Genomic DNA, 12,423 nt, shown 5'->3' with positions numbered 1-12,423 from the left:
GTCGCCTAATACATCGTGTATATCAGATACTTACATTATGATTCAAAACAGTAGCAAACTTACAGTTATGAAGTAGCAACAAAAATAATTTTATGGTTGGGGGTCACCACAACATGAGGAACTGCATTAAAGGGTCACCGCATTAGGAAAGTTGAAAACCACTGCTCTATAATATAATGAGTGACATCCAGTCCTTAGCCACCCATTTATCTGCTGTCCACATATTCCATTGGGTTCTTTTCAAGTTAAGGAAATTAGATACATTTGACAGGATTTCCAGAAAAACCCCTATAACAAAAAAAAGTAGTTATCATGATGCCCACACATGAAATTTGGAAGCAGAAATTTATATTTACCAAGGTCGGCCTTTTCCTTAAGGACATCTTTGAAATTGAGTCCACTGTTGAGGGTTGACTGTCTGTACTTCAGCAGGGCTTCCTTCTGTCCATTCCTCCCCAAGACCTCTGTTTTCACCGACTCAACCCGGAGGCCGCATCTCCATTTGGAAAAATCAGAATGTACCCACTTGACTAGGTCTTCAAGCTTCACAATCACCTTTTCGGAAACTGCGATGACTTCATCCTACAAGAAGTGATGGGGTGGGGAAACAAACACGTTATCTGTGGGTCGGAGGGAAATGATCAATTTTCAATAAAGCCCAGAGAAAATATCATACCAATGGTCTAGTCTTACGCTAACAGGCAATGTGGCTTTCGGGGACAGTCTCCAATCACTCAATTCGTTCTAAGGTTTTCCGCTGCTGGTTGCAAAGTTGGGGCATAATTTATATATTTGTAATATGACAAGAATGTGTGCAAAAATAGAGTAGTAATTTTAATAGCCATTTTCAGCACTACTTGCCAAAGCTTCTCTTGTGATCAGATAATCATCTGATCACTTGGATGAAGGCTAATTTTTTAAGTGCAATTAATTGCAAATGCAAAAGTGAGGGCAAGCTGACTAATGGTTAGCCTGGCTCTGTCTAAAGGGTCTCAATAAATCTAGGGTTCTTAGAACTCTGACTCACCCCCAAATTCCTATGTTTATGGTACATTTTCCCTTGGCTTATATACAAATATTGGATTTAACTTTTTCCTAAAAATTAAATAAAACTGTGATGTAACCCCAAAAGAAATAGATCATAAATGTTATGTGAAAGAAAGAAACTTACACATTCTCAGGTTTCCTAAAAACTTTGTAAGCTGAGAAATGAACTGACTTTTTCTTTTAATGCATTTGGGGAAGGGGGAAAGGGGGAACTAAGAGAAAGTCTTTGAATCTGAGAAAATTAGCTGAAACTTCAATTTCTCCTATGGATCATAAATTTTAATTTTAACATCTCTAATTGTTTCCAGGAACCACCAACTTGTCTCACTCAGCATGAATCCAGCAAGATATTTACTAGCTATCCAGACAGAGAACAAAGGAGGGCCCCTAACCAGAAGATTAAAAATTAAAAAATCATCTCTCTGGGTTTATTAAGTTAAATAATTTGAAGCACTTGACATTTCAACTTGAATTGACTTCATTTCTTTTTACTTCAGACTTCTGAAGAGAGCTTAACTGTGAAAACCCCTACACTTACAAAATCTTAGAAGTATTTTTGACAAACAACAACAGGAAGATATCTCTAAGTCATTAAACAAAAGAATTCACAACTGATTGGGCTTCTTTTGCTGTTAACATAACTCTTCCCCTACCCCTGACACCCACACCCCATCCCCCCACCCCACCTCAGACACTTTTCCAAAGTAAATAAAAAGGGGGGCGGGGAGGTTATTAAGATAAGCTTTACACAATTAGAAGTCCTGGAGTTAGTTTTTTTTAAAAGAATGTTTTAAGGTAGGATCTAAAATTTCACTTTTCCTCATCCAGCTCCAAGCTGCATCTGAGAAGAAAGTTTGTTAAGCAGGAGCAAAATAACTACTACTCTACCAAAAATGAAAACTAAAACTTGCGTAATGGAACCCTTTCCCTTATCATGATTAAACATGAACTTCCACTAAATGGGAGACACAGTGGGAACTGTGTTTTTATCCTCTGCTCATGAAAAAAAGTCAATACTTTATAAACAATGGAGCTTACAACAAAACACCATTTCAACGGATGATTTCACTCAGCTTCACTGCATCATCCTCTTGAAATAAAAGATCTGTAGTTGTCATGCATTTTATAACTATTACATGGTGATTATGAAATGTCAGAATAAAAATTCAGCCTGGGTATTATTTCAAAGCATATGGGAACAGCTTCAAGACAGGGCACACAAGTTTAGAACGTACTGGAAAACAGTTAAATATCATGGTATATAAGTCATAGCATTAGAACAGATAGAATTTGACAACATTTTTACCAAATACGGTTGGTTCTTTAGACCAGTTGGGAGATGAGTGCTACTTTCGAATAGCTCTAAGTATGATCAAATGATTATCATTTCAATTACCAGTTACTTCAGATCTTTTCCAAGAAATGGCATGACTAGCTCTGGCTGGCTTGCAAGGCCTGCCAAACAAATAGTTTATTAACCAAGGAAAAATACAATTCTTATGATGTCATTGATTAATAAACTAATCTTTCAAGGTTCAGCCACACACACGCACACACACACACACACACACACACACACACACACAGAGTCAGTCTATAGATTTCTTCCTGTCTGTCCCTCTTTTCCACAAGCCTTTCTGAAGTTATACATACATGAAAACAAACACAGGAATTCATATAAACATGCATAAGCCATAAACCCAAGTTTGGATTAGTTGTGAAACCACCAGTGTGGTTTAGTGTGGATTCACAGAGAAACTGGCCTGGCAACATTGTCAAATGCCAGGATTTAGAAGGAAATCTGATCATCAGACGAGGGGGAAGCAACAAACCAACCCAAGGAACAAAACAGCCAACATATATATAGAAAAAAATCTCAGGAAACAGTACTCCGTACACACAATGGCATAAATCACATGTTCATATTTACTATTCTGAGCAAGTGCTGACTAAAGTTCCTAACACCATTCTTGGGCAAGTCCCTATGTCTAAGAAAAGAATTCCAATAAGCCCGTGGTATGATTACATTAGCTCTTTGCAAACCGAGAATTAGCACTGGATAAATATGACTGATTTACTCTAATATGACATAAAAGGAACACGAAGAAATACACTTTACTATTCAATTAATGTATCTTAGTCTTTTAATTAACCTAGCTCATAATCAATATTTATGTGGGCTGTGTTGAGATATTTCCTAAGCCTATATCCCCTTTTCATCATTGTTTTAAATTGCCTATTTCTGTCATTTGAATTTAGCTTGTATAAAGTCGTTGTTTAAAGACAGCTCATTTAATCATGAAATTCTCCAAGTCATTGGAGGATTACCTAGATGAGAAGTCACAAACCAGCCAGTTCACATGGATGGTGGACTTTTCTAAGAGCTTTTAAAATTGGGGTATTTTACACAAACCTATCCCAACTTCTATCTTCTCTCAAGTAGAGGTGGAGGCACATCTAGCACACCGCAAGGCAAAAACAAGTTGAAACTGAGTAGTGGTTACCTGCTTTAGCAAACATGAGCACTCTAGTTTGCCACAGTCCCCACCACTCTCTATTGCTCTGGAGTGAATCTCACTTCTTGCCTGGCCCTGAGTAGGCACCAAACATCTAACTTACATATCCCGACTTGCGCCACATCCTTTACTTTCTTGATGAGGACAATAAGGTTCAGTGGTACGTCCTAATGCCAACCTCTGTGAGCCTATTGACAGGAACCCAGCTATGAAGAGAACATTCTCCCAGGACTCTGGAATAACCTGCTCAAGCCTGCAACTTACTAAGAATGATGGTGAACTTTATTAATCATGCTGTGCTTCAGCGTTTTTTTTTAATGGACAAGAAAAAAAGGATAATAATAGTATCTACCTCTTCCCATAGTCACGAGGATTAAATGGATTGACGTAGTGAAGTGTTCCACCAACACTTCCTATCACGGCCATTGTCTTGACTCCTGCACATGGGTCATTTCCCAAGGGGGGCATACAGAATTCATTTTCGATGGTTCACAGGTTTTAAAAAATAAAGACATATTGAATTTCACACTGTATAGTTACTTTTTGTTTTTACCTTGTATTTAAGGGGGAGGGGGTGGTACTGAGTTTCCATTTGTAGGAGATGCAGCATGTTTGTGCTTCGGATTTAATTTAAAATCAAATATCAATATAAACAAAGCCTATAGCCAAAGAGTGATACAATGGACACGTGCCTAGGTTGTTTTTGGGTGAAGATGCCAGTAAAGTGACTGAAATGTCTAATGTGATGTCAGTGGTTCTCAAAGGGTGGGAATGGAACCATTGGAAATCCTCAAGCTGATTTCAGGTGGTCCCCAGGGACAAAACTATGATCAGAATCCTCCTAAGACACTACTTGTTCTTTTTACTCTAAGGATCTGACAGATACACGACAGAGGTTCCAGCACGCCACACGCCGCATGATAGGGCAACAGGGTGAATGCAGAAGCAGATACAAAAATCCATCTCTGTCTTCTATTAAGCTACTAGACGATAGGGTTTACAAATTTGTTTAAAAATGCTTTTTAAATGCTACACTTTTTACTACTTTTTTTGTCTTAAAAGATATGATTTAAATTTTTAAAAATACAGGTTAAATGAACGTAATGGGTTTGTAATTGCTACTTTGATTTCCATTTTCTAAAATTAACTTACAATAAAATGGGCTTTTGGGTATATAGTTCAATGAGTTCTAACCCATAACAAATTCATCTAACTTCAATCATCATAATTGTGTGAAAAGAGCTATCACCTAAAAAAATTCCCTCAACTGTATTATTCCTCCATAGTTACACTCTTCTCCATCCCCAAGCCCTGGAAACCCTGGATCTGTTCTTGCCAGGTTTTGTCTTTTCCAAATGTCATATGAATGTAGCCATATCGTATGAAACCTTTTGACACAATCTTATTTCTCCCAGCATAGTGCTTTTGCGTGTCAATTCTTTTTCTACTGCTAAAGAGTGTTCCATAAGATGAATGTATCAGGGAGCTTAGCCATTCATCCACAGAGGAATATCTGGGTTGTTTTCAAATTGGGCAATTACAAATCGAACTACTATAAAATTTGTATACAACGAAAAGAGTCACTATACACATAGGCGTACAGATTTTTGTGTGTACATAAGTTTAGAGTTCTTTAGGATAAACACCTAAAAGTCAGACTGTTAACTTATATGGTAAGAATACCATTCACTTCCTAAGTATCGGCCATTCTCTTTTTGAGAGTGAGTCTACCCTTCTGCATTCCTACCAGTAACACGTCCGATTTCCAGTTGTTCTTTAGCCTCACCAGCACTAAAATGGCAGTAAAAACGAGTCATTATTTACTGCCATTTTAGTATGTCTGTTCGTGGGGTCCCAGGGATAAGAAACAGGCCAGGGTAATATCGGAGACATTGGCCCGGAGTGGGTGAAATGAGAACAGGAAAACCCAACATGGCCATCTCGCCCTTCCTGAAACATCTTGAACTTCAGCAATGGGCTTTGCAGCAGTTGAGCTGTGATACGTGTTGGGAAACAGAAAACACAATATGTGATGTCAGCTAGATAGATGGACTGCATTTTAAAAAAGGAAAAAGAAAAAATAAACTTTGCAATAGAAATGAGAATTTTTATAAAGGTAGATATGATACATGAGAGAAAACGGAATTGACTTTTGAAAAGACCAGTCATGACCTACACCCTAGCACTGAACCATTCCAGGTGGACATGTGTGTCTCTCACGTGCCAAGGTGCACCAGTGAAAGAACGGATGCCACTTCTGTCACTGGTTAGGCTGGCTATGCCTTATAAGCCTCCCTTAGATGTAAGGCCTGCATTCGAATGGATTTGATGGCAGCGAGTTGGAGTGTGATCCATTTGCCCTACGGGACACTGGTGACACAGTGCTTAAGGGCTTGACTGCTAACTAGCAGGTTGGCAGTCTGAACTCAGCAGACACCTGTGGGCAAAAGATGTGGCCACCTACTTTTACAAAGAGTACACCCTTGGAAACCCTATGAGGCAGTTTTGCTCTCTCCCACAGGGTCACTGGGGAACCCTGCTAGCACAGTGAACTCAATGTTGGGTTGTAAACCTCAGGGTCAGCGGTGTGAAACTACTAGCCTCTCTGTGGTAGAAAAATGAGGCGTTCTACTCCCATAAAGAGTTACAGTCTCAGAAACCCAGAGGAGGAGTTCTACTCTGTCCTGTAGGGCCCTCTGAGTCAGAACCCACTTGATGTCTGCGTTTTGTTTGAGGTTTAGAGGGTCACTACGAGTCAGCATTGGGATCTCTTTGTCCAACTGCCTTCCCTGTTACATTTTAGGGTGTGCTGTAGTCCAATAAAGTCATGTAAGACAGCATGCACATGTGGGTCAACAAGATAAAGCTTTTTGGTCAGCAACGGGATGAGAAAAATTAGGACCAGGCAGTGTTTCATGCAGCTAAATAGCACTAGATTTTAAAGACTATCCATACATCAATAGACTGCCAACGGGAAAGAAAATATTCCAATTCTAATTATCCAAGGAGGAAGAGTCTTTATTTACAAAAGGAATGAATGAGAAAGGTGTGGATATGACACAAGGAACCATAAAAGACAGATAGTAACGGAACCCGGGCTAGAGGCTGCTGAGCTATGTCACCACTCCAAATTACCAACATGTTGCCCAGGACCAGAGCAGACTTCTGACAGCGGTAATGGCTCTTCGTTAGGACACAACCAGCCTACAGGGGAAAGGTATGGGGAACTTGTCCTTTCTCTCTCTCTCTCTCTCCTGATGGAACACCTCATCTGATGCCACAGGAACTCTGCTGACGAAGCCCACATAGGCCGGTCTCCAAGAGCCGAGCAGAGGGGGCCAACGAATCAGCGTCTACAGGGGTTACCTATATAATGCGTTCATGATAGATTTTACCCCCTCTATTTGCCTGGGAAAGAAGGCATCATGGTAACTTAATCATGGTGGGAAAAAGAAAGATAGAAAATGTTCTGAAACTGATTGTGGTAATGATTGGAAAGTTCTTCTTGATATAATATGTGGATTAAGTGCCAATGAAACTGTTAAAATAAAAGAAGAAGTCACAGTGGCACAGTGGTTTAAATGTTGGGCTGTTAACCAAAAGGTCAGTGGTTTGAACCCAGCAGCTGCTTTGTGGGAGAAAGATGAGACAATCTACTTCCGTAAAGATTGACAGCCTTGGAAATCTATGGAGCAATTCTACTCCACCCTGATAGGGTCTCCATGAGATGACAATGGGTTGGATCTTCTGTAAGGAGACTAAAACTGCAGACACTTCTCAGAGGCAGGTACCCTTGTGAAACTTTTCATGAATTTCAGAAGTGCCAAGGACTATGAAGAGGCTAAAGCACTCACCAATGCATTCTTTAATAGTATGCTATCTCTGAGCTTTCCATGTTGGCCAAAACTGAAAGGTAGCTGAGACAATACTGTCAGACAGACTTCCTTCAAGTGTTAGTGCTACTGGGTTGAATGCCCACATTACCCTTGAGAATTCTATCACATTCATGTAGGACAAAGCAACTAGCCTCAGGATACTAAAGTTGTTATGGTCCAATGGTCAACACAAGGTAAGTGTCTGAGAAATAGAGGATATTACTATCATTACTATAATATTATATGTTATTTTAACTGACAATGAGGGGATAGCATATTCAGATGTTACCTGTCAATACTATGTATGGACTTAAAACCCCAAATAAGCAAAACCACTGCTAGCTAGTCAATTCTAATTCATAATGACCCTGTATCATTTCCAAGACTATAACTCTTTATGGGAGCATAGAGCTTCATCTTTCTCCCAAGCAGCAGCTGGTAGGTTTGAACCACCCACCTTCTGGTTAGTCTAGTGCCTACCTCATAGCGCTACCAGGGCTCCTTATGTGTGTTCCCAACTTTTGAATTCCCTGTCTCAGAACAATAATGCCCTGTCGTGCCTACTGGGTACTGCAAGGGAAAATTGGACCTGAGAAACAAGAAACCTGGTACAAACGGCTTGCTGTTTACTTTGCCTGGGCACTACTCAAAGTACTTTCCAGAGATAACATCATCTAATCTCTACAAGCACTTTTCAAAGTAGATGTTCTTAGGATCATTTTCACATGCTTAATTCACTGCCAGGGAGTCAAGGTCGACTCACAGCAACCCTATAGGACCAGGTAGAACTGTCACCTGTGACATTCTAAGACTGTAACTATTTACAGTTTCCTAAAGATCAACTGGTGTTTGGGAACTGCCAACCTTGCAGATCGCAGCCCACCTCATGGCCACTATATGCCACTAGGGCTCCTGTATTAGTCTAGGTACTTTGGAGAAACAAATCCACAGCAACTCATGTATAAAAGAGTTTTATGTAAAGAAAGCGTGCATCACGAACACATTCCAACCCAATGCTGCCCAAGCCCACAAGTCCAACATTAACCCATTAACCCAACACCAGTCCACAAAGCCCTTCACCTCACAAAACAGAGGCAATGAAGCCGACTGCAGGAGGAAAACAGAGTCAGTGAACGAATAAGCATCTCAGCACTAGCAGGGGTCTCCACATGGCTGCTCCAGCACCCAGGGCTGCATCGGGATAGGTCCATGTGGCTTCTCCTTGGGGATGTCTTGTAGGAAGTCAATCTTGCAAGCTGAAGCAGGGAACTGCTAAGGCAGCTGTACCCTGGTGCGACCATCACAAAGCAAGAGACCCGAGAACTAGAAAGGCGAGGCTCACCACCCATTTATCCCTCGGCCTTTCAATTAGCCCCACATGTGATTATCGGCCAGGTTGGAACAATGAACTAACTCAGCTCCTTCGGAACATTTTAGAGATGACACAACTGAAGAGAAACCAGAAACCAGCTCAGTCGCATCCTCCTCCTGCTGGAAAACAGAGCTCCTAAGTCCCATCCTTCTCCTGACCTGGGACGACTGAATCTTCCCTCCCTCCCAGTAATACTCCGAGGTGGGTGAGGTTTAAAGCTACTGTCACTGTGGATTAGGCAATGGGCTGGTTAACTGCAAGCTTAGCGGTTCAAACCCACCAGCCACTCCTGGAGAAAAAGATGGGATCGTGTGCTCCCATCAGGACCTCCCGCTACGCAGAAACGCGACATAGAATTGCTGAGTGGTAATTAAGTCCGCAGAAATGGGTTATTTTTCTCAACAGAAAAGGATTTTTACCTTTATTGTGCTTTTGCTCCCAAAGTAAATGGACAGAAATTGCCATTCATGCGCTAGTCAAAAACATACCGTTGTCTGAGTGACCAAGATATGCTCTCAGATACACACTTGGTTAATTTGACTCCCTTATTGTGATCTGAAATGGATTTGCCACAAAGGCTCCTTAGTGTAGCGGCTCATCCCTGTTTCCCGGGGCCAGCTCCCTTTCACCAGACATTTGGGTGCAGCTTGTAGTTCAGTGGATTTGGGAAATTCATCCCTTCACAATGAGGAAGATTGCTCTGGGGCACGATTTGTACTGCGTCGTGAGACCATCCTTCAGGATACAGTCAATGGTATTTGCATACAAAACAATTCAAAAATCCTAAATAGTGTGTGTTCTCCAATACGTTGTTTTATACACATGACTCTAACACATACTAGCTTCAGTCTCTTCTCCTGCCCAGAGACACCTACAAAGAAAGCCCCCCCAGGCCCTCCCCTCAGATTAATTTCCAGATTCACTACTTCCCGAAGCTTCATTCACATGGAGAGAGAGTGTCGGCACTTTCCTCCCTCGCCATCATGTAAAACAAGTCCGGAAGTCCATAGTGGTGGTGGTCCCCTCTCCTAACATTCACAGGATGTTGACGTCACAGCCCCTTTTCTAACTACTTTCAGGCTATTAGAATGAAAATTAGATTAGCACCCAAATACCGAGTGCTAGCCAGGAAAACAGAAGCAAAAGAAGATAAATGGGCCCAATTCTGATGTTAAAACTCAGCTGACCTACCTGGAAGAATGTTCTATAGAAACAAGCAAAACCCACACCCAACACAATTGTTTTATTTTACGGACTGAGTCCAAAGAACTATTGTTACATCTTCTGGACTATTTGTGAGATATTTTCTATATAGGTATGCAGTTTGGTGTGGCCTGTATTCCAGAGAGACCCTAAAAAGAAAGAGAAGGTACTTTTCTCGGGTTGGGATTTGAAAATCAAAGAGGAAGCCTTCAGAATTATGAAAGGTTATTTTGGTGGTCTGGCATGGAATCTTGCTATACCACTGTCATTCGTTGTAAGAACAGTCTTCGCGAAGAAATACGGAGAGCTGTGGCTATTTAGAAGGCTTTCATGTAGAAACCAAGTAAATCTTCCTGTTTTGTATAGCCGCCACTTAAATATAAACCTGAGTTAGACATGATCCCGCTTGTTAAACTTTCTATTTTTTGTTTACTTAACTTTTTTTTTACTCACTTAACACAGTTCACATTATTATCTTCACATGTTCAATGGCAGAATACTCTGAGACCCACAGTTTTATTTCATAATGTAATTATCCTATATTGGATTACTTAAAAGGGTCCTCACCCAACCTCCCTCCGCCCCACACACACACACTGCTGATATGTTCTACCCTGGAAAATGATTAAGATTTCAATCAAAAGGCCTAAATTTAGCTTGGGAAAAATATTGAATGTTTTTGGATAAGCCAGGATTAACACAAGAGCCCATTTGTAACCACATTTGGTGACCTTTCTGCTCTGGTTCGATGACAATGGTGTGGAGGCCAACAGGGCAGACAGACTCCAGCAAGACAACCATGACTTGAACTTGATTCCAACTCATCTGCCATCTCAAGGAGGTTGCACACACCTTCAAATAAAGCTTGAGTTTCTTCAAAGAACTGCCCTTGTCGAGCCTTCTGTCCGTTGCCAAATCCTGTGCACTGCCTGGTGGAACTTACAGAATGAATGAACTAAGGAATCGATGTGTGTACCGCTGCTGGTGTTCTGACAAAAATGAGCCGTTGCAGAAGAGAATCCAGAAGGATTTAATTCTAGAACCGGTAGCAGAGCCTTCACCAGCTGAGCTTTATCCAGTGTTGCTGTCAAGAGGGAATTTTGCTCTAGCTTCCCTCCAACTCCATTCAGTCCCATCCAGTTAACTTGCATGGACTATCTGCTCTGTGCCAGGCACTGGGCTGAGGAGCAGTCATGGAGAGATAAGGGTAAATAAGACTCTGGCGCTGTCCTTCAGTAACACAGTGCCGTGGCCTCTGGGTTCCTCGCTTGGGGAGTGAAGGTTGCTCTCTTTCTAGTCCTTCATCAGAAGAGAGGTCATGGCCTCTTACATCCTCAATATTTTGAGTGTGACCTTGGAGCCGTGCTAGCCACTGGGAGGGGACAGGTGGAGAATGAGCCCTGCCTCATCGGATGTCAACCTGGTGGGAAAGAGATACAATCTACAAGAAGCCTTTTATTAAATGTGTTTATGACTGACTGGTCTGGCTCACTCACTGCTGGAGTCAATATGGTGCAGTCATTCTATAGATCAACATAGAGCTGCCGCTTTGAGAGTTTCCGAGACTGTAACTCTTTATGGAAGTGGAAAGCCCATCTTCCTCCCACAAAGCGGCTGGTGGTTTCGAACTGCTGAGCTTGAGGTGCAGCCCAACACATAACCACGATCAATTTCATCCAATCCATTCATGTTTATTGAGCACCAACTGTGAGCCAGGCACTGTGCTAGAGTCAAAGTCAGGAGCAAAACACCCTGCTTTGCCCTCTGAAAGCCTGCAGCCCCGTGTGTGCAAGAGGAGAGGGGAAGGGACAAAAAATAATAAAATCTGAAACTAAAGAAAAAAAAGCCACGACTGGGAGGCAAAGGACGGCGGGGGGATGACTGCAATTCCATGGGTTAGAAGGTTCCTCTGCTGAGACCCCAGGAAGACGAAGTGCCAGCGAGGTTAAAAGGTCGGAGAAGAACACTGGGCCATTTTGGCAGAAGTTACACCACCACCACAGCCAAGGTGCAAATAAGTCGGACGGAAAGGTTCAAGAATTTAAAAAGAAAACATACACACATGCTCTGTGGATGCACGCTCCAAATTTAAATGCAGACCCCTCTTCTCCAAGCCATCAATTAGATTAAGGTTGGAAGCCATGGCATACATCCCGTTTTGCTATCAACAAGTGAGCCGGATCCGTTTCGTTCCACCTTCCCCCTCACGAGGAGTCCCTGGGTAATGGGCAAACAGTTCGTGTGCTCAGTTACTAACTGAAGGCCCGGAGTCCACCCAGAAGTACTTGGGAAGAAAGACCTGGTGATCGCTTCTGGAAACTCAGCCGTTAAAAACCAATGGAGCATTGTTCTGTGAGGCATGTGGAAGGGCTATGAGACAGCGTGGACGGAATAGCAGCTGTTGTGTGTT

The 12,423-nt window shown here is 41.8% G+C and overlaps 1 protein-coding gene across 2 annotated transcripts in view; it reads right to left on the bottom strand.

Moving 5' to 3' along the window:
* ARID5B (AT-rich interaction domain 5B) overlaps positions 1-12,423 on the bottom strand; it is a 200,589-nt gene that overhangs the window by 166,823 nt on the left and 21,343 nt on the right. For both annotated transcript variants that reach the window (XM_004701110.2, XM_045291272.1), the window contains exon 3: positions 357-582. In XM_004701110.2, the coding sequence (XP_004701167.1) occupies positions 357-582 (226 nt within the window). The remainder of the gene's footprint in view (positions 1-356; positions 583-12,423) is intronic.

Source organism: Echinops telfairi, unplaced genomic scaffold (genome assembly GCF_000313985.2).
Source record: "Echinops telfairi isolate 266 unplaced genomic scaffold, ASM31398v2 ScPeMD7_70;HRSCAF=299, whole genome shotgun sequence".
Classification (NCBI taxonomy): Eukaryota; Metazoa; Chordata; class Mammalia; order Afrosoricida; family Tenrecidae; genus Echinops; species Echinops telfairi.
Note: the sequence above shows the minus strand (reverse complement) of the source record. Positions and strands in the feature narration are given on the sequence as shown.